This window comes from Pan troglodytes, chromosome 10 (genome assembly GCF_028858775.2).
Source record: "Pan troglodytes isolate AG18354 chromosome 10, NHGRI_mPanTro3-v2.0_pri, whole genome shotgun sequence".
Lineage (NCBI taxonomy): Eukaryota > Metazoa > Chordata > Mammalia > Primates > Hominidae > Pan > Pan troglodytes.
This window is the reverse complement of record NC_072408.2, coordinates 89,747,472-89,771,348: the sequence shown is the minus strand read 5'-3', so window position 1 is coordinate 89,771,348 and position 23,877 is coordinate 89,747,472. Positions and strand designations below refer to the sequence as shown.

The window sequence follows — 23,877 nt, the reverse complement described above, 5'->3', positions numbered from 1 at the left end:
ATAGTTTTAATACATTGCATAAGAGTACGTGAGTAGGAGGGCAGGGGAAAGCAGTTTGAAGGAGAGAGAGGGGCAATAAGGAACTCATGCAGGCATGGCTTCCTGTCAGAGGAAGGGAGGACTAGTCTGGGTCACCTCCTAACTTACTGTGCAACATCCTGTTACACCACTGCTTCTTTTCCCTCAGTTAAGAAATAATAAAATTACATTTTATTTCATAATAGTTTTTTAAAGAATTAAGAGAAATGGGTGGCATTTATATCAAATCACTTCCTTAATATTAAAGTACAAAGAATATATTTTTTAAAATATCAAACACTGGGCATAGGGTAACAATTCTAGAAACTGTGTCTTGGGTCATCAAACCAAAGAAATGGTGAGCAAAGAAGCTCGAGAAACATTACATGTTATTTCCCCATTCTTGAATAGTCACAACACATATTGACATACCATAATTGCTCTGAGAAACTCACAGGAAAGAAATCTATTAAATTTTTATTTAGCAGAAGCTTTTTCTAAACAAATTTGATCAAAAAACCGTTCTAATGTCATCATGTATTAGTTTCTCAAAGGACAATAGTTTAACGTGTATACATATTAGTTGTTCAAAGGACATAGGCTCAAAGGAGGCTGTAGGTTACAAACCACTGAGACTGGATCAGAACAAGGGGGAGGGAAAAGGACAGAGAGGCATTGGCCAGACCTCATAGTGTCCCTGCTCATGATACAGCTTTCCTAGGTTGTACAAACAACTGGTAACAGAGCTCTTGTGTGCATGAGGGTCCTTTAGGTTTTCATCTGGGATCTCCGAACACTTTAAGAATGTCCGTCGGGCTTCTTCCGTCCTTCCTTGGTTCATTAGAATAATACCGGTATTTAAATATGCAGCTGAGGGGGAAAAGTGGAAACAAAAGTGTGAGAAGATGATATACACTTGAATAAAATAAAGTTTTCTTTGTTTCAATTTGGTTTCTATGGTTTAGTGCTCATTAAAAAAGAAAAAAATACTTATGACACAAATACTCATGGGATCAATAATGGTAGTGAAACTGCAAATATCACTGCAGAACATATGAAATAGTGTCTGCCAGCAAGAAATTCCAAATATTTTAAGCTTAAAATATAGTTGAGTAAAAGTTATAGCTATCAAAATTTTTTTAATGATCAATGGACATTAAAGTATGATGCAATTGAGATATAATTGTTAGAGGTTCATAATCTGATTAGCGAGTATTCAGAAATAAGAGCACCAAGTGTTTTCTCAGTGAGGCTGTAAATTAGAGTTAATTTTCAAATATGGAAAGAGGTATAAAAAAATAAAAACTTGAGTATTACTTACAAGCCAGGGTAGGCCTGCTCCCAATGGCCAATTTATAATAATGTAGTGCTTCTGCAAACCTGCTGTTCTCCTGGAGAAGTAGCCCTCTGCATGAGGAAAACAGAAATTTAGAGAAAGGACTGTATTATTATATATAAAACCACAAATTTTTATTTTATATTCCAAAAATAAAAATGGTTAACAGCACAGTAAAAATGCTAACCTGGTAGTATAAAAATAAATTCTAAATATAAGGAAATGATTCCTCAGGAGGGAAAATACTGGATAGGTATCCGTTGCATTTGTGCTGCATTAGAAAGTATTAGGAGGTATTTTCTAAAAGCCTTTTACCACCACTGAACTTTCCCCTTTTCTAGCTGTCTTTTCTCTCCCACTAGAATTACTAACCACCTGGATTTCTTCTTGGCGCATGCACATTTTCCCATCACTTCGGAAATGAAGCTTGCCTAAGGCAGCGAGATATGTATATATGGAAACATGAGATGCCTCTCTCACTAGCTGTGTTGCTTGGGAAATATTGGTGCTTGGCTGCCTGAAAGGCAAAAGGTAGTCTGGCTCAATAGCAAAAAGAGAGTCACAGTTTAATCAGATGCCAAAAAAGAACAACAACAAAAAAGACTGAAGGCTATCAACATCACCCTTTTCTTGATATTTGGATTTAGTTGAATAAGACTGGATTTCGGAACACTATGCAAATTTCAGTTCACTGTTCTGAAAAACATCTTTCTCTGCAGACCCCAAGATTCCATAGGCTTTCTTAGAAGGCTCTAAGGTAGTAACTGCATGTAATATCTCAGCCATGCCAGAACCCACCCTCATGACCGAATGAAATCAATTACAGGCATGTCTATGAAAACAAGGTGTTGGAGAATTGAACTAAGTTCAAAAAGCTCGCACAGAGGGCTTTTTGGCCTATCCCCATTCTCTTGTAATCAGTTAAGTATCTTACAGACATTCCGCACATCTATTGAGCCTGAATACTGCTGTTATCATCTCAAATTGCAGATTCAACTTGGCAGCTGCTGAGGTCTGTGAAAGGCTGGTAAAAGGGAGGTCAGAGAAAAGAGAAGACTACTAATAAAAACTTATTCTGTTAAGCATTTTAAAATACATTATTTAATGAGCATCTTGGTAAAATATTTAAAATTAAAGAATGCTCACTTGTGTCAAAAGCATATATTAAAAACTTCATTATTTCTCATAGTTGCTAAAAAGTCATCTGAATAAAGAATTCCCAAACACATTAAGATCACTTTCATATATATATATATATATATATATATATATATATATATATATATATGAAAATCTGGACAACAGTTAATCTGATCATGAAATTAATATGCTGTGCTGTCAAGTGTTCTTGTCTGCTGCTAGGAACAAGAGACAATAAAGCTTCCTGCAGTAGTTAAGCATTTGTGGAAATGGTCAGTTTTATTCAAACATGGGTAAAATTGATAAAGAGGATGAAAAAATTTTTAAAAAGGAATAATACTCTTTATGACAATAATTTTATTGACATAATGCTTTCCCATTAATTAAACTCATACATATTAGCTAACTTCTGAAACTTATCTACAACCTTAAATGTCTTCATGGCTTTGCTTTAAAATTCAGGTAAAGAAAAAAAAAATTCAGATAAAGAGGTGCATCTCCCTTGATAGAAGGGTAAGGGCACCAGGGGAGAAATACCATCTAGATATTTAATTCTATTTTTTCTAGCTTCTTTAGAAATTAAAATCCTTCAATCAACCCCTCTTTGTCCAATATCTTCAGCTGCTTTTATCATACGGTTTTCTTTTCTTAAGAATACAAAAATGTTCATGTACCTCTTAGACATAGGAGAAGAAAACACCCGTATAACCTGTATTCATTCTTGTATCCACCTCTAACTATTGCTTATGATTGTTCTTCCCTTCAAAGCCAGATTTTCTTTAAGAATGGTCTGTGGTGTATATGACCAATGCCCCAATCCCATTTACCCCTAAATCCTGTTTAGATTCTCTTCCCAGAATTCCCCTGAAATGTCCTATTAAATTTCTACCAATCATCAAACCCTCAAAATAGTGCACCTATGTGAAACTCCACTCAACTACTACACTTCAGACTACTGAATTCATCTTCCTTCCTGAAACTCTGTATTTCCTGGGCTCCTGGGAGACCAGTCTCTTCTTGAGACCCTCCTACACAGAATGAAAAAGAAAATGTCTCTTTATTCATGAACTCCTTTAAAAGGAGTTGGTGTTTTACAGGATTTTGTACTTGTCTCTAGGAATAAATACAGTCTCTGTGGATAACTACAGTCTCTGCATGACATCATGCATAAATGTGGCTCTTGTACATGCTGACTGCTCACAATTTTGAAAAAATGATCTCCCTCCTGACATCCAGATCTGCTTTCAAAAGCTGGTTGAGCCACATCAAGATAGAGGCTCACTGAAATTTCAAAATCGATATATCCAAAATATGAAATCAGTATCTCCCACCTAAAAATAAATGAAATAAATAAAATAGGGAAAAAATCTTTGTAATTAACACAATCATTCACTCCAGTTGCTAAAATGAGAAACCTGATTATCACTCTTAGGTCTTCACTTACCTTCACAATTCCATGTTTTGTCTACTAAGCCCACCTATTCTTATTTTCTAAGGCTCTTTACTCTGCCCATCAAGGTTTATCTTTATGCTTCTGTCAGAGCCCTTTTTATCTTTTCTGTCACCTGAATGATGGCAATAGCCCACTAATTAGTCTCCACATAATTACATTCCTAAAGGGCAAATATGCTATTAGGCTAGATGGAATGAACATGAAGAGAATGAGCACATATCTCTGACAATGTACCTAAAGCCCATAAACATTGAAAACTGATGTACTTAGCCTCGTGGGATTCCAATGCTGATAGACTATATTCCTGTCATTATCCAATTCATAAAATATACAAAGAAGAAAAAAATGATAAATAGTATAATAACCACACTAGGACAACCCTGTTCTGCCTGCCTTATTCTTGTGGGGAGGGGCCGGATCCTAGTCACTCAGAGGAATTCAGCAAGTCATTTCCAGGAATATATATATACTGCAAGTCTTTGAATTAGAATATCATCATCCTCTACATAATCTGAATAAAGTTAGCAATAGAGTGAGTCTAAGATAGATGACTATTGTGACTGATTTCTTATGGGCTAAGGATTTAATTGAGCATTAACTATGCCCAAGAATGGATGCTGCAAATGTGAACAAGACAGAGTTGCACTTGCCTATGGATGCAAAATCTACTGAGGGAGACAAATAAGAAAACAAATGGTGTAGAAAATTACTGTACTGGAGGACAGAGGACCAACATTACCCAGCCCAGGAATGGATAAGGAAAGGTCTGGAGTCCAAATAGGACTGGAGACTGCCAGTAGGCAGACGCTGAAAGCACCCCACAGTAAAAAGAGTTATCAGCTCCACATTACAAAGGGAGAAAGAGAGGCTCAGAGAATTAACCAACTCCCTCTTGTTATTATGATTAATAAGAGGCAAAGCCAGAATTAGAACAGTTTCCGATACTAAATCTCATGCTCTTTCTAGAAGGAAAAGAGAAAAGAGATGAAATACTTCAATTCCAGGTACATGTGTACTCGGTTATGTTTCTTTTTGCTGTAAAACTTTCCGAATTTTATATAATGTTAATTTGTGTTGATACACTGAAAAGAAGTCAAGTGCCATTTTGGAAGTTCTGGATAAATTTGGGCCAATTCTAGCACTGTTATGACTAGGGTTCTGTTAGAGTTGTTTTCCAGATTGAGAAAACCCTTTTTTATTTTACTGATAACATGATAGATAGAAATCCTTCATGTTACAATAGTTACAACAACAACAACAACAACAATAATAATAATAATAATAGTGGCAGAGAAACTTATTCAGCACTTAGAATATATGGAGCATTTTACATATATTACTTTATTATTCAACAATAATCTTAAGAGGTAGGATATTGTTACTTTCTTCATTTTGCACATAATGAACCTTGGGCAAGAAAAGTTAAGTAACATACCTAAGGTCAAACAACAGGTAAGAAGGCGCCAAAATTCAAACCTAATAGTCTGGATATACATGAGGACCTGTAATTTAATAAATCATTCATACTAAAGGCTTTTTGTGACTTTTCATGACTGTTTAAAAATGACATAGTTTGTTTACATGCAGATCATGTCCAAATCTTCTGGTTTCTATATGAAAAACAGGAACACATTATACATTTTTTTAAATTAAAAAAACCTGATACCTATATATTTGTTAAATTTTTTTTAGATTCAAGGGGTTCATGTACAGGTTTGTTACATGTATATATTGCATGATGCTGTGGTTTCCGGTACAACTGATCCCATCACCCAGGTACTGAGCATAGTACCACTTAGTTAATTTTTCAACCATTGCTCCCCTCCCTCCCTTCCTCCCTCCCTCTCTGCTTTAGTAATCCCCAGTGTCTTTTATTGCCATCTTATGGCCATGAATATCCAATATTTAGTTGCCACTTCCAAGTGAAAACATGCAGTATTTGGTTTTCTGTTCCTGCATTAATCTCCTTAGGATAATGGCCTCCAGCTGCAGCCATGTTACAGCAAAATACATAATTATATACTTTTTATGGCTGTGTAGTATTCCCTGGTGATTTACCCCCTTTTCTTTACCCAGTCCATCATTAACAGAACGTAGATTGATTCCACAGCTTTGTTATTTTGACTAGTGCTGCAATGAACGTGTGAGTGCATGTGTCTTTTTGATTGAATGAGTTATTTCCCTTTGGGTACATATCCAGTAACAGGACTGCTGGGTCAAATGGTAGCTCTGTTTTAAGTTCTTCGAGAAATCTCCACACTGTTTTTATAAGTATTCCCTTTTCTTCATTGTCTCACCAGCACCTATTGTTTTTTTGACTTTTTAAATAATAGCCATTCTGACTGGTGTGAGATGGTATCTCACTGTGGTTTTGATTTGCATTTCTCTGATGATGAGTGATGTTGAGCATTTTTTATGTTGGTTGGCAGCTTTCATGTCTTCTTTTGAAGTGTCTGCTCATATCTTTCTTCTTTTTTTGTTTTTAATGGTGTTGTCTTTTGCTTGTACAATTATTGACATTCCTCATAGATTCTGGATATTAGACCTCTGTTGGATGCATAGTGTGCAAACATCTTCTCTCATTTTGTAGGCTGTTTACTCTGTTGATAGTTTCTTTTGCTATGCTGAAGCTCTTTACTGTAATTAGGTGCTGCTTGTTAATTTTTGTTTTTGTTGCAATGTCTTCTGAGGACTTGGTCAGAAATTCTTTCCCAAGGCTTATGGTCAGAATGGTGTCTCTTAGGTTTCCTTCTAGGATTCTTATACTTTGAGGACTTACACTTAAATCTTTAAGCCATCTTGAGTTAATTTTTTATATATGGTGAAAAGGAGGGATCCAATTTGATTTCATGCATATGGCTAGCCAGCTATCCCAGCATTATTTATTGAACAGCAAATCCTTTTCTCATTGCTTATTTTGGTCAAATTTGTCAAAGGTCAGATGGCTGTAGATGTGAGACTTTATTTCTGGATTCCAGATTCTGTTCCACTGGTCTATGTGTCTGATTTTGTATCAGTACCATGCTGTTTTGGTTATGGCAGCCTTATAGTAGAGTTTCAGGTTGAATAATGCAATGCCTCTGGGTTTGTTCTTTTTGCTTAGAATTACTTTGGCTATTCAGGCTCTTTTCTGGTTCCATATATTAGAATAGTGTTTTTCTAATTCTGTGAAAACCGACATTGGTAGTTTGATAGAAATAGCACTGAATCTGTAAATTGCTTTGGGCAGTATGGCCATTTTAATGATATTGATTCTTCCAACTCATAAGCATGGAATGTTTTTCCATAGTTTGTGTCATCTGTGATTTCCTTCAGCAGTGTTTGGTAGCTTTACTTGTAGAGATCTTTCACCCCCTTGGTTAGAAATATTCCTATTTTTTTGTGTGTGCGTATGGCTATTGTAAATGGGATTGCATTCTTTATTTCCCTCTCAGCTTGAATATTATTCATGTACAGAAATGCTGACTGTTTTACATCAATTTTTGTATCATGAAACTTTATTGAAGTCATTTATCAGTTCCAGTAGCCTTTTGGCAGAGTCTTTAGGGTTTTCTGAGTATAGATTAATACTATCAGTAAAGAGTTAGTTTGACTGCTTTTCCTATTTGGAGGCCTTTTATTTCTTTCTCTTGCCTAATTGGTCTGGCTACGAGTTCCAGTACTATGTTGAATAGGAGTGGTGAGAGTCAGCATCTTTTCTTATTCCAGTTCTCAAAGAGAATGCTTCCAGTTTTTGTCCATTTAGTATGATGTTGGCTGTCGGTGTGTCAAAGATGGCTCTTAATATGTTGAGGTTTGTTCCCTCAATGTCTAGTTTCTTGAGGGTTTTATTATAAAGGGCTGATAAATTTTATTGAAAGTTTTTTCTGCATATAATGAGATAATCATATAATTTTTGTTTTTAATTTTACTTATGTGGTGAATCACATTTTTTTGATTTGCACATGTTGCACCAACCTTGCATCCCAGGAATGAAGCCTACTTGATCATGGCGAGTTACCTTTTTAATGTACTGCACAATTCAGTTTACTAGTATTTTACTGAAGATTTTTGTGTCTATGTTCATTAGGGATATTGGTCAGTAGTTTTTTTTTTTTTTTTTTTTGAGACAGACTCTTGCTCTGTCACCTAGGCTGGACTATAGTGGTGTGATCATAACTCACAGAAGCCTTGATTTTCCAGGCTCAAGCGATTCTCCTTCCTCAGTAGCTGGGGCTACAGGTGTGTGCTATCACACCTGGGTAAACTTTTTGATTTTTAGTAGAGATGAGGTCTTGCTGTATTGTTCAGGCTTGTCTTGAACAACTGAGGGCAAGTGATCCTCTCACCTTGGCTTGCCAATGTATTGAGATTACAGGCATGAGCCGTTGTGCCCAGCCTGGTTTTCTTCCTTGTGTCTTTGCCAGGTTTTGGTATCAGGGTGATGCTGGCTTCATAGAATGCGTCAGGGAGGGGTCCAACCTCCTTGATTTTTTGGGACAGTTTTAGCAGAATTAGTACCAGTTCTTTGTACATCTGGTAGAATTCAGCTGTGACTCTATCTGGTCCAGATCTATTTGGTAGGTAAGTTTTTGTTTTTTGTGTTTTTCTTGTTTTTAATTACTGACTCAGTTTCCAAAGTCAGTATTAGTCTGTTCAGGTTTTTATTTCTTCCAGGTTCAATCTTGTGAAACTGTGTGTCTCCAGGAATTTATCCATTTCCTCTGGATTTTCTAGTTTGCTTGCATACAAGTGTTCATAATAGTCTCTGAGGATCTTTTATATTTCTTTGTACTTATTTGTATTCTGCACCAACCTAATATCGTCCCTCTTTTTTTCTTTGTTAATCTTGATAGTGGTCTATAGATCTTCTTTATCCTTTAAAAAAACCAACTTTTGGGTTCATTGATTCTTTTAGATTTTGGGGTCTCAAATTCATTCAGTTCTGTTTTGACTTTTGTTATTTCCTTTCTTCTTCTGCCTTTGCAGTTAGCTTGCTCATGTTTTTCTAGTTTAGGTTTGATGTTAGATCATTAATTTAAAATCTTCCTAGCCTTTTGAGGTAGGCATTTGGGACTACGAACTTTCTCTTAACACGGCTTTTGCTGTATCCCAGAGACTTTAGTATGTTGCATCTTTGTTTTAATTTACTTAAAAAAATTTTGATTTCTGTTTTAATTTCGTTGTTTACCCAAAAGTCATTCAGGAGCAAGTTGCTCAATTTCCATGTAATACTGTGGTTTTGAGAGATCTCCTAGGTAATGATTTTTATTTTTATTCCAAGAGTGGTCCAAGAGTGTGGGTGGTATGATTTCAGTTGTGTTTTTAATTTAGTGAGATTTGCTTTATGGCCAAGCATGTAGTCGATCTTGGGTGATGTTCCATGTACAGATGAGAAGAATGTATATTGGGTGGTTTATTGGTAGCGTATTCTATAGATATCTATCAGTCCAGTTGGTCCACTGTTGAATCTAAGTCCAGAATTTATTAGTTTTCTGCCTCAATGATCTGTCTAACATTGTCAGTGGGGTGTTGAAGTCCCCCACTATTATTGTGTGGCTATGTCTTTTTGTAGGTCTAAAAGTACTTGTTTCATGAATGTGGGTGTTCCAATGTGGAATGCATACATATTTAGGATAGTTAAGTCTTCTTGTTGAACACTTTACATTATGGAATGCGCTTCTTTGTACTTTTTTTACTTATGTTCATTTAAAATCTGTTTTACCTGGCCAGGTGCAGTGGCTCATCCCTATAATCCTAGTATTTTGGGAGGCAAAGGCGGGCGGATCACCTGAGGTCAGGAGTTCAATACCAGTCTGGTCAACACGGTTAAACTCCATCTCTACTAAAAATACAAAAATTAGCCAGACATGGTTGTGGGCACCTGTAATCCCAGCTACTTGGGAGGGAGGCTGAGGCAGGAGAATCACTTGAACCTGGGAGATGGAGGGTGCAGTGAGCTGAGATCATACTATTGTACTCTAGCCTGGGTGACATCGACTCTGTCTCAAATAAATAAATGAAGTAAGTCTGTTTTATCTGATGGAAGAATAGTGACTCTTGCTCTTTTTTGTTTTTTGTCTGCATACTACATCTTTCTCCAACCCTTTAGTATGAGCCTATGGGTGTCATATTATGTGTGAGATGTTTCTCTTGAAGACAGCACACATATATATATATTTTTCATTCCACTTGGTACTCTGTGCCTAAGTGGAGCATTTAGACCACTTACATTAATGATTAATATTAATATGTGAGGTTTTGATCCTATCATGAAGTTACTAGTTTGTTGCTTTGTAGTTTCTATTGTGTGGTTGTTTTATAGGGTCTGTGGGCTATATACTTAAGTGTGTTTTTGGTAGCAGGTATCATAATTTTGTTTCCATGTTTAGAACTCAAGGATTTCACATAAGGTTGATACAGTGGAAGAACGTATTTTAATGTGGCAGTAAGTCCATATCATACGGAGTTGCCTGAAAATTAAGAAAACCGGCCCATGCTATATATTAATGTGAATTTAAAGTGCCTTTTGGGGGAGAAATTGAAAAAAAAAATTTCCAGTCTCTTAAATTATAAGTAATAGGGTCAATTTTATGTATCCATGTGTAGGTGGGTATTATTACAGCATTTTTAAAAGAATATTTTACTTCTCAGATTTCTCCTCTAATGATTTATCTTTTAGAACAACAGACAATGAAATTGAGCAGACAGTGATGAAAAAATAATTGGGGAAAGAGAAATAATCAGTATTTGTTTTGGTCAAAGAAAGAAAATACACCTGGAGATATGAACTACTACTATTTCTAAGACCTAAATTCTAGAAAATCATGTTATTAAAAAAAAAAAAAAAAAACAAAATGTTGTCTTTTAAATCCTTTTAGCTCTTTTTTTCCCCTGATCATGATCACATGTTCTGGTAATACTGCATGTGTAGTATTTCTTTTCCCTAGGAACATTTTGCCCATCTTTTCTCCCATCTCCCCTAACAACCCTGTCTTTGTCTAAGATAATATTTTATGAAATCACAATAATCTGGACACTCGATTAATGAAGAACAGTCAAACCCACAATAACAGTGGATTGGACAGAGCTGAACGCAAACATTAAATGTAAATAGGCATATGGGTCCCTAGGTGATCCTAAACATTGACAGAGAAAGAAGAGGAACATTTATTTAGCACAGTGATCCTCAATCAGGACTGACTTCCTCCCACCCCAGGGGATATTTGGCAATGTCTGGAGACATTTATGCTTGTCACAACTTGGGGAATGTAACTGGCATTTAGTGGGTAGAGTCCAGGAATGCTTTTAAACATCTTACAAGGCACAGAACAGCCTTCCACAGCAAAGAATAAACTAGCCCAAAATGTCAACAGCACTAAAGTTGAAAAACCCTGATTAGAATTTCATATCAACTAACTACAATACATTTCTTCAGAAAATAAAGCCCTGTGTCTCTTCTAATCACACACACCAACTATACAAGAAGATACACTACAGAAAAGCAAATTAAAAGGATTACATTATTTTTCATTAAAAAGTCTAACCTACCATTTCTATTTTCACAAAGGTAAAAGAAAAATTAAATTTTCTAAAAATTAAACAGAAAAGCACACCCTTTCCTACTTCTGACAATACATCTGACCAAATTGTCAGTGTCTCTTTGTAGTAAGACTGCCCTCTAGATAGAACTATCAAAACATCCAAATCCTTAAGTAAAGTGGCCTTTCGCCTCTTGTTCTAACGAAGGTCTTAAAAAGTGGTTGAAATCTGAGAGGTTCAAGTGTGGATATGAATAAAGCACATTAGGAGATGAAAGTATGCGTTTCAAGAGTACATATTTCAGTAACAAAGCTGATGTCCCTGCAACACGCAAGGGAAACAGGATCCTGCTTAACATGGAATCACATACCTTCAAAACCAGGGAAATACTGAAGGATAAACAGTTTCTTTCTTGCTTTGATTTCATTAAAGTGTAATGTGCGGCACTCTTAACAATACATTAAACATTGACAAGGAGCTTACCAAATAATGAATAAATAATTTTTCAGTGAATTGTCTCACGGTGAAGACAGACAAGCAAACAATCACAATACTGTGTAGAGAGGGTCATGATAAAATGTAAGGTGTTTTGGGAACCCATGAAAGGAACACCTACCCAAGAGAACAGGTGAGGTGAAGTTCCTAGAGAAGACGAGAAAAAAAAGGACCAAGTCAGGAATGCAGACAAGAGCATTCCAGACAGATCAAGCCATGTGTACGAAAACTCAAGAGTTACAGAGGATAGCATTTTTCACCTAACAATAGCAATAATAACAGGCTTCATGAAAATAAAATGACAAAATCTATGTAGCAAGCATCTGGGAAACTAAAAAACTAAGACAACTGAAAATTAGGACTATATTACCAAGAATGAGTTTCAGTAATAAATAGTCTGGCTATTCCCTGGACAAAAAAATACTTAATAATCAAAATAAGTCAGATAACAATGTTTATAAGCAATGATTCACAAAATATTTTTAATGCCCAGTTATTTAAAAAGTACGTTCATTTTAAACTAAAAGATGTTTCTGAATTTCATTTCATTTGATTGTCCTTTAACACACATAAGGACTATGAAACTAAGGTTTGTTTTTTTTTTTCTCAGAGATAAAACATAAATTTTAGATACTCACATTTTTTCCTAAGGTTATTTATGCATTTGAAATTTGCAAACTGAAATGAACCAACATTGGTTGCAGTCATATTTGAACTTTGCATTAATCCAAATTTCCTAATCAAATTTGCTTATTTAGCTAATGGCTTTAGTAATGAGATTTTACATAACTTAATTGTTAAATGTGATTACACAGACACATTTGCTCACTTTTTTTCCAAGAATTATGCTTAGTTTTAAGCAACATTTATAATATGACACTTGGAAAAATAAATCTTTAATCTCTATCATTCAACAGGACTGATAATTTAATAGCACGGTACACTCATGAAACACAAATGCTCCCAAATCTTGTTTGATAAAACAGATATGAGGCAAAATTCTCAAGTGACTACACTGGCAATAAAAGGAATTAAATTCAAAATCCTTTTTAAATTCACTTACTGTAAATAAGTCGCTACTACTTGAATTAATTACAGTAATTCCAAAATTTAGAGAGACACAGAGCTTAGGAATTAAGTAACTAATATGCACTAGCCACTGTGTTGGAACTGAAAACATAAAAAGAACCACGATCAAACATGCAGCCAAGTTTGGTCATGTCACGAGCAGCACAAGAATCCTGCATTGCTTTAGGAAATCACCTGAAAGGAGTGAGAGCATTTCCTCCCTTACCTCACCTCTTTGCTGCTAGCTGTAAGGCAGAAGTCCTGTGTTGAGGGAGGTAGTGGTCAAACCAAAACTAACACACAAGTCCTGGAAACTAAGCCCTTTATAAAACTGTCCAACCAGCAAGGACTGCACATCTCTGGACTCCCTTTTTAAAAGACAGATTTTAAAAATGTGTAACTGGTTTAAGCTACTGTTATTTTGGGTTTCTTATCACTTGACAACCAACCTCTTCCCAACTGACAAAATGCCATATGCATTATTCGTATTTTTAAAAATGTATAATGCTGCCGGGCATGGTGGTTCATGGCTGTAATCCCAGCACTTTGGGAGGCCGAGATGGGTGGATCACCTGAGGTCTGGAGTTCGAGACCAGCCTGGCCAACGTGGTGAAACTTCGTCTCTACTAAAAACAAACAAACAAACAAAAAAACACCACACACAAAAATTAGTAGGGCATGGTGGCATGCGCTTGTAGTTCCAGCTACTAGGGAGGCTGAGGCAGGAGAATCATTTGAACCCAGGAGTCAGAGGCTGCAGTGAGCCAAGATTGCACCACTGGACTTGAGTCTGGGCAACAGAGCAAGACTCCATCTCAAAAAGACAAACCATATATACATATGTGTGTGTGTGTGTGTGTGTGTCTGTGTGTGTATGTATATATAAAGTTATAAAATATGTAACATCAAATATAGTGCTCATAGAGAAATTTTAATAAAAACTTCATTTAATTACATTTGAATAAATACAAAGTATGAGTTGTCTGGTTTTGAGTGATAACCAGATTAGACAACTGCCAAGAATAAAACTTGGAATTAAAATATTTAATTAAAATTAAATAATTTAAGAATGTAATAGGTGTATGAAATTGGAACTCTTAAATTAAGCTCCTAGACATCAGAGTGGTCACAGATATCAGTTTGCCCAAAAGAACAATGACATTAGTAGTATTTTTTTAAGGCATATGAATCCTTTTCATATCCAAATACTAGAAAGAGGGGAACTCAGAAATTTTTAAGTAGAATAGAAACAGGTAGGATTTTCATCTCAGAAAAAAAAGTTCAGTGAGATATAAGTTATTGAATCTGAGCTCCGCGGGAGATACCAGAGACAAAGCTATAGTTTCTGGTCTCATGAAGCACTTCTGTGACTTTTAGGTTATCTTAGGATAGCAGACTTTGTATTCGAGGACCAAGCAAAAGAATTCTCATTACTCATATATTTTTTTTCTCAAATCATATACTCTATTTCTCTCCCTTTCTCTTTTCCTTAATTAAACTATGTTAAATACTGGTTAAAAATGACATTTTAACTAAGAGTGTTTTGGATAGAAAAGCACTAATAGAGGATGCAAATGTAAATGACCGACTTTCTTTAAAACACGTACTTTCGAGTTATTAGAAAAATGCTTAACACACTTGCTGTGAAAGGCATAATTGAATACATATTTTAAAATACTGCTACGTTATTCTATGTGATTTTTGCATACCATATGTACTGTGAGCAAAATTAAAAGATGTACCCTTCTTTAAAAGGTTAAATTCCAGCTGGGCGCAGTGGCTCACACCTGTAATCCTAGCACTTTGGGAGGCCAAGGCGGGAGGATTGCCTGAGCTCAGGAGTTCGAGACTAGCCTAGGCAACCTGGTGAAACCCTGTCTCTACTAAAACACAAAAACAAAAAAAGAAAACAAAACAACAACAACAAAATAGCTGGGTGTGGCGGCATGTGCCTGTAGTCCCAGCTATTCAGGAGGCTGAGGCAGGAGAACTGCTTGAACCCGGGAAGTGGAGGTTGCAGTGAGCCGAGATTGTGCCACTGCACTCCAGCCTAGCGACAGAGCGAGACTCCATTTCAAAAAAAAAAGTTAAATTCCACTGGGAAGGGTATTGAACTAGTTGTTTCCCTGCTCTATACTTTCATTGAACTAAGAAAAATGGAAAAAAGGAGATGGACTGAAAAACAACCACCATGTCACACATAAACTAGGTAAATAAGGGCACATGATTCTATTACATAGGTCTCCAAAGCTGAAGTCTGTTTCAGAGTGTGTCACTTGTGTCACAAAACTGCCAAGTAGGTGTCAGAAAATACAGTTAAGCCCTCTCTCTGGTATCCTTCTTTTGACACAGACCTAATTATTTGTTCTAAATTGAATTTTGTTTAGACTTGGACAACTAAATAAAGTATAATAATGCCACTGTCTTTCATAAAGTTCTTTTTTTAAATTCTAACCTGTTAAATATGAAACAGTAGGCATTCAATCTAAATGACTTTTTAATTATTTCAGATGGATTGCCAAAAACGTTATTCTTTAACATTAATAGAGAAATAACAAGTTGCAGCTTTTGAAAATAATTTTTATATGATTTTTTCCTTAAGAGTCTAAAGAAAGAGAAACATATCCTCACTACAGTATCATTTATTTAAAAGTTTGTGAAGTCTTGATTAAATGGAGTATTCATTACAAAGAGGCTTCTCCTGAGATTGAACATGGACTATGACATCTAAATAAGCCTTTATGTTCCATATTAGTCCATTACTACCTTTGTGACAGGTGGTGAACAAGACGCTTTACAACTATTATGTATTTCTCACAATGAACCCATAAAGGTATCAACCTTATCTTAAAATGAAGGGTTCAAAGATCAGAATGGTTAAGCAACTTAAGTCTATGCAGCTAGTTGTTATTGTTGGATCTAGGATTCGGAGAACTACATTGTATATTCATATATGCATAATTTACTTTGTACCTACCTTTTGAATATATAACTAAGACTACATTTTCTTCCACATGTCAAAATAATAGGTGTGAATATATTTTCCTAGTTTAAAAACAGTACTCAACAGGAAGTAATAAAGATTAATACTTGGGGTTTAAGTTTTTCATATTATTTCTTTCCACCCTTGCAATTAGCAATAGCAATTATTATTCTTTTTACTTTAGAGTCTAAAAATGAAGGGGGAGAATTTAAATAATTTGTCCATGATAATGTAGCTGTCAAGACTCAAGATGAGATTCAAATTCAGAGGTATCAGGCTTCAAATCACCAACACTGGGAATAGGTGACTGCTTTTAGCTTACTTAGTATTAATACCCGCCCTTTCTCTCTGGTTCATATACACACTGCTTCTTAATTATCTGAGTCAACAAATTTCTCTTCTTTTCTTATTTATACATGTACTTCCCAACATGTAAGCATCTTGAATTTGCATCGTGTGATAAACTGCAGCCTCCCAATGACAGTCAACCTCTATTTTACCAAGAAATGCATCACAACCAATACACTTATAAAGGGGTTTCCTTGAGTTACTCTTGTGCTTTGGACTCACTCCTCTTCATGGAAGTGGTTGCCAGTGAGTTAAGACATAGCCCCAAAATGGCATAGCCAGGGAACACTAAGAAATAGAATAAAATTACCAGCTAACAAACTCTTCAGATTTTATTATCATATAATTATATCAAATTTCTAGACATTATATTAACGTCTCTTATATTATATAATGCAACTCAACCCAAGGTTGCAGATGAAGAATAACGATTAAATAATTTGCCTAAGGTCAGACACTGGACCAATAAATGAATGATTTGAAGCCAAGTCTGTTTAAAGCCAAAGACATGCTCTGAAGTATTTCACTGAGCTGCCTCCAAAGTACAAGGTTGCCAGATAATTTAATTTAAAAAATTTAAAAAAAGCAACTTTTCCCCTTTCCCCCTTACCCTTCCCATGAAAACAAATATGACTCTGGTAAGTCCATATATATCTTCTGAAATCACAGTCAAATCTCTTTCAAGTATTTCCTTCATCCTCTGGGAGAATTTTGATTTAAAACAAAATTAAGAAATGAAAAGCATCTAACACAAGTTAAAGGCACTAACCACAAATGATTTAACTTTAAACCTATATAGTGATTTACTATCTATTCTTTGCTATTTACCGGTGCTATCCAACATGGACGTCTAATCTTTATGTAATTTCTTGGAGAAGAAACACCTATCAGTTGGAGAGTGTGTAACCACTGCAGAGGAACTCCTACGCTGGAATACAAGCATAGGCCAAAACCTTTCTTGCTCAGTAAAACTCAGTGTAGTTAGACTGACTTGTTTATTCATTCAAAACATATTTTGAAAGTACCATTATGGAGGTTTAATGATTAGAAAAGATAAATTATTTAAAAAGCAGCGCCAATGCTGAGTTGATATGCTTTGAATGCTTTGGTATAGTATGATACACTATGGAAGTCTACAGCAAGAAAACCTAACTTAAACAAGTTTGTTCAGGCAGAGGGAAGAAAAAAGGAAAAAAAAAAAAGAATAGCTTTTGAGAATTCTACAGAAATCAACACACTCAAAAAAATTACAAAAAGAAAAAAAAGCTTCACGGCAAGATTCCATCACAGATATGGTTATAATTTGGGTTAGAGATGACCCCATGGGCACACAGAGATTTAGTGCAATGTACTCACTTTAAACATAAATGTTCAACAAAGTGGGTGTTTTCTTTGTCCCTTAACAGCAGTGCACTAATGAAAGTCTGCTGTTAAAGCAATAAATTATGAAAGGGGAAAAGGTATCATGTATCTTATGGACCAGCAGGAATAGGTGTTAGGTCATACAAGCAGTTTCTAACTTAAAAATAAGGAAGATGAGTTCCAAAAATGAAAGTCTGAAGCTATATATATATTTTTTTGCTTGGAATAGATTTTTCAACTTAGCAACAATTCACTTGAAGGTTTATCCTGAATACTTCAGAATTAGAAGAAAAACACTATTCATAACAATCTTTTTGTTTGTTTGTTTAAATTAAGGTAGGGTTTCCCTCTGTTGTCCAAGCTGGAGTGCAGTGGTATAAGCATGGCTCACTGCAGCCTGAGTCTCTTGGGCTTAAGGAATTCTCCCACATCAGCCTCCTAAGTAGCTGGGACTATCGGCATTTGCCACCAGGCCTGGCTATTTTTGTTTTTTAAATAGAAACAAGGTCTCACTATATTGCCCAGGCTGGTCTTGAACTTCTGGGCTCAAGTGACCCTCGTGCCTTGGCCTCCCAAAGTGCTGGATTACAGATGTGAGCCACTGAGCTTGGCCTGTAACAATCTTTCTAAAGTTGCATTTGTTGATTTAATTTTGGTGCAGAAAAGGAATGGCCCCCTTCACTGAACTCAGTGGTCATAGAGAATGAGGAGCAATTCATTGCCATAGGCATCATTTAGCGGCTTCAGTCATGGAAGCAGGAGCCAAATTGGTAGACAAGGCTGAAGAATGGAGAAAAAGGGCTGAGAGACGTCGACAGAATGATGGAGGTTTGGGGATCAAGATGCCAAATTAAGAGAAAACTGGCAAATACACTCAGCAGCACTTGCTTCTATTCTCTTTTCTATTCATTCTACCCTTATATTTAATAAGGCTACTGGTCTTATTTCCCTTGACTTTTCTTTAAAACAAAACAAAACAACAACAAAAAAACAGGGCGTAAGAAATGGCCAACTTGCTTATTTTTCCAAGCCATCGATTGTTGCTTTTGATTAAAAATTGCACTCTGAGGCTGGGCACGGTGGCTCACGCCTGTAATCCCAGCACTTTGGGAGGCCGAGGCAGGCGGATCACCAGGTCAGGAGATCGAGACCACGGTGAAACCCCGTCTCTACTAAAAATACAAAAAAATTAGCCGGGCATGGTGGCGGGCGCCTGTAGTCCCAGCTACTCGGGAGGCTGAGGCAGGAGAATGGCGTGAACCCGGAAGGCGGAGCTTGCAGTGAGCCGAGATCGCGCCACTGCACTCCAGCCTGGGCGACAGAGCGAGACTCCGTCTCAAAAAAAAAAAAAAGAAAAGAAAAAAAAGAAAAAAAAAATTGCACTCTGCTCCAACACCCAGTTTCAGGAGACTGAGTACACACTTTGCAGCCCAGGTTTGCACCTAACACTAAAGTTGGTCTTTGAAGATTTAGAGATTTTTTTCTAAAGAAATTTTATTTCAAACAGGCAAATGTACAGGGGACACACTCAAACACAATACCATCTTTTAAAGGCTGTCCTTAGAATAACAGTGGAGTTAAAACCCAGTCACCCTGTAGACTTAAGACAGCTTGGATTGTTCTAACCAGAAATTTCTGTTGTTAAAGAAAGTGCATGCCTGGGCCGGGCGCGGTGGCTCACGCCTGTAATCCCAGCACTTTGGGAGGCCGAGGCGGGCAGATTACGAGGTCAGGAGATCGAGACCATCTTGGCTAACACGGCGAAACCCCGTCTCTACTAAAAAATACACAAAATTAGCCCGGGGTGGTGGCGGGCGCCTGTAGTCCCAGCTACTTGGGAGGCTGAGGCAGGAGAATGGCGTGAACCTGGGAGGTGGAGCTTGCAGTGAGCCGAGATGGCGCCGCTGCACTCCACCCTGGGCGACAGAGCAAGACTCTGTCTCAAAAAAAAAAAAAAGAAAAGAAAAGTGCATGCCTACTCTCTGAGTCTGATGATGACATGTGGTTTCTAGAACAAGGCTCCATCTGTCTCTCTATTGCTAGACGGCTGGTGGACATTTCCTCACACTGTCCTCCTTATTATCAGAATAGCAAGATGGCATCACTTTTACCCAAACCCTGTGCCATGAAACACCCTCAGCTTATCATCTGTAACAATAAGGGTCGCTAAGTGCAAAATGAAATGAGAGGCACAATGATTAAAAGCAATGGAGATGTGAAGCAAAAAGGGCATCCTTAGGTATTCTTTAATTCTGCAGAGGTAAATGGGAGAGAAGAAGGGAGAAAGAGAGAAGGAAAGATTCTAAAGTAATCTATGTACACCCTTCACACATGAGGAATTTAAGGAAAACATATGTACCTAAAATAATGTGCATGCAACTAATATTTATTGAACACATATGCTAAGCACTATTGCAGACACTAAGAATATATACAAAAACAATGCTTTCGTGAAGCTTACATTTTAGCAATATACAAAGTAAACTAGGTTTACATTAATTTTAATATCATTATTTGTCATTATAGTTAGTAAATTATATAGTTAACTAGAAGGTAATACATGCAATGTTTTAAAGAATAAAGTATAGGGGAACAGAAAGTCTGAGAGAGGCAGATGGGTTGCTAATTTAAATAGAATTGGCTAGGAGGCCTCATTCAGAGAGTAACATTGAAGCAAAGAATTGAAAGAAATGAGTGATATAATTTAGCTATAGAAATAATGTATTATTTAGTAGAAATAATATGTAAGAAAAAATAAGCAGCAGATGACACATTCATTTTTTAAATTCATTATCATCTAAATATCCAGATGTCTTCAAACTTCAATTACACTTTAAGTAACTTTTCCATCATATAGGGGAAACCACAGTTAGGTTTTGTACAAGAAAGAAAGTAAATTAAGTGAAAGACAATATTACTATATTTCCTGGTGTGTCTAGGAAATAATTCTTAACTCATAGTAATTGGAAATCTGCAGAGGACTGATTGGAACCACACAAATAAATTTACATCTGTTCATTTTTCTTCAGGAGCAGAGAAATAAGAAACTTTTTTCATAATGCAAAACCTCCTTCTGAGAAAATTGAAATTAATTTACTTGAAATTCTGCTGCATATCAGCCTGCACTTTCCATGTTAGCGTAATTTTAGGAACAACAGAAAGCTTCTGGCCATTTAAGTAACTTTCAATCAGTTTTAAAGTTAAACCAAACAAAAGGCATTAAAACAGGATGTGATTATGAACTTCTTTATAAACCTCTTTTATGGGTTTTCTAATATATGCCCTCAAATTTACCTACAGTGTCCTGGATGAAAATGACTATAAAATTAAAGGCCTTTTAATGAGATTGCAGAAAAATGTCTTTCACCATTTTCCAACATGGAAAATAGTTTAACTCACTCTACACTCTTGAATGAATATTTCTACATAATACCATTTTGCAGCTACGTTTGTAAGAGAAAACCTTTAATACAAATGAGCATAGGAATGAGTGAATCTTTCTTTTGCCAGGCTCCAATTTCTAAAAGGATTCTGATTTCCCCCAATTCTGCTTTGGGGTAGAGTGGGGAGTGCAAGGCTTAATAGTTAGTTCAGCAGGCAATTCTAGACACCAATTTCCATTGCTATAAGAGGAATGAGTGTGAAATCAGTTGTTTGATTCAATTCGATTTGAAAGCATTTAAGAACTAAGGAGGTACTGAAGACCTCACTATGTGATAGAAACAAATACATATTAATTTACATCTCCAGCCATCAAAGACCTCCTAGTGTGAATCTCAGTTCTTTGGTCTTTGTGTCCATATATTTCATAAGATAAATTCACTCTCTGAATGATACCCTGTAGTTTTGTGATAGCAACATGCTGTTCTCTGAATACCACATGGAGAAGTGAATAACATGTTTAAGTTTCTACACCTAGGACTGATATCACTATCTTTTTTTCCCATGGGGACACAAAAAAGTCCATAGAAATATTTAACTTCTCTATAGTACATGGTTTTGGCCATTTTCTCCCATCTTACTGTCCTAACCAACAGCTTCAATGACATCACACAACTTAGTCTTTTACTGTACTCCTTAAGCCAACTTTAGGTTTCTACTTTTTCTTTTTCTTTTTCCTTTTTTTTTTTTTTTTTTTGAGACTGTCACCCAGGCTGGAGTGCAGTGGTGCAATCTCGGCTCACTGCAAGCGCCACCTCCCGGGTTCACGCCTTTCTCCTGCCTGGGAGTCGCTGGGACTACAGGTGCCCGCCACCACACCCAGCTAATTTTTTGTATTTTTAGTAGAGATGGGGTTTCACCGTGTTAGCCAGGATGGTCTCGATCTCCTGACCTCGTGATCCGCCCACCTTGGCCTCCCAAAGTGCTGGGATTACAGGTGTGAGCCACCATGCCCAGCCAGGGTTCTACTTTTTCTATAGATCTCCTTAAATATCGGTATTCCCTAGGATTCCACCCATGGTTCTTCCATTTATTCTTATGCATATTATTCACACGCACATTATTTATTTTCAGTTTTAATTTACATAATTATGACACCAAAATCTATACCCTTTAGCTCAAAATGCTCTCATGAACTATGGAAACACATTCCAGTTGCCCACTGGATGTTCAATAGTCACCTCAAACTTAGCCAAAACTGAAAAGTAATTCCCCCAAACCACCTTACTTACCTGTCTTTCTAGTATGACTCCTCTATTCTTTTCTTTTTCATTTCTCTTTCCTTCAGGCTGATTTACATTTCTTTGTATACCTTGTCACGATAATATAAGCATATCACTCAGAAAAGATGTCACTTTATTACATAACATTCTATTTTTACATCCAGACTTCAAGTTACTTGAGAGTAGAAACTACACTTTGTCAGCTTATTCCCAGCTTTTAATATGATGTCTATCACTCTGAAGGTACTCAGTATTTGTTGAATAAATTAATGGATCCTTATTTCCAAAATGTAAATTCATATTTATAAATATACTCAAAAGACATAATCAGTCTTGACTGAACTTTAGAATTGTTCATTCTTTCTCAGAATTATGTGAAAACTAGTGATGTTTGAAATAGGTGCTATAAGAATTGCGGATTTTGAGTGGCAGGAAGATAAATTTCACCTTGAGAGCTAAACTGTAAAATCAATCACAGTGAATCAGAGAACAGGAGTGCAAAATCAACTGTGGACAAAAAAGATACCTCCAAAACTAGCAGGGATGCAGTGTAACTGTCTGACCATATTAGTGCAACAACTGAGTACAAAATGTAAAAGTGTGTAGGGAGCAGGAGGTGATGAAACTTTGAAAGCTCTGGAAAAGTAAATTTAGAGTCAAATGCCAATAGCAATTGTCTCAGCACTTTCCAGGAAAGGAGGAGCTGCAGCCAAGAGGTTTCATAGCATCAGGCTGTCTTAGATGAATGTCATTATAAATTTATTCATCCAATACTACTTGGATTGACGCTGTTACAAATTAAATGTTTTCAACACATTGAGAGACAAGCTTGTCAAACAAACTTGTGATTCCCATATAGACTTGCTCAGATTGAGTCATTCTAGTACCTATGACAATATAATGAACGAAATCTCTTAAAAACACTGACACAGAGGGACTTTCTTAGCCTTCAGCATGCTTTGTTTATATAAGTAGCTCTCTCCAGGACTAATCACCCCAGGCAACCAAGCACCAGGCACCTGAACAGATCAGCTTCTTTCCTAAGACCACTTGCAGCAACTTACTGAAACCAATGAATGCTGCAAGATAAAATTTTATGCTATATACAATTTATAATTTTAACTAATAATCACACATGATTCTAAACAGCATAAAACCTGCAATAGAAAGAAAATGTTTCATCTTTTGGTTTTTTTTCTAAATAAAAAAATTAAGCTAGATGTATTTTAACTCTAGCTTCTCCATAAAATCCTTTCTGACTTCTCCTTTACCATTCTGCAGACATCCAGGTCATCATGTAGTAATTCTTGTCTTAATCCATGTCTGGCATCTTGACAAGAACGACTTAGCTAAATATCTTGAATATAGTATGTCTTGGCCAAAACTCAAGAATGGATAATTTAATGTTAAAATATATTCAAGAATTTACATTCACAAATGTATAGCTGGTTGATGAAATCATTAAACATTGTCAATTTGCCCTAGTTTC

The 23,877-nt window shown here is 36.2% G+C and overlaps 1 protein-coding gene across 2 annotated transcripts in view; it reads right to left on the bottom strand.

Moving 5' to 3' along the window:
* Nucleotides 1-23,877, bottom strand: part of TMTC2 (transmembrane O-mannosyltransferase targeting cadherins 2) — a 446,864-nt gene that overhangs the window by 171,148 nt on the left and 251,839 nt on the right. For both annotated transcript variants that reach the window (XM_016923925.4, XM_016923926.4), the window contains 2 exons: nt 1,340-1,425; nt 704-888 (listed from right to left, as the gene is read on the bottom strand). In XM_016923925.4, coding sequence (XP_016779414.2) covers nt 704-888; nt 1,340-1,425 — 271 coding nt within the window. The remainder of the gene's footprint in view (nt 1-703; nt 889-1,339; nt 1,426-23,877) is intronic.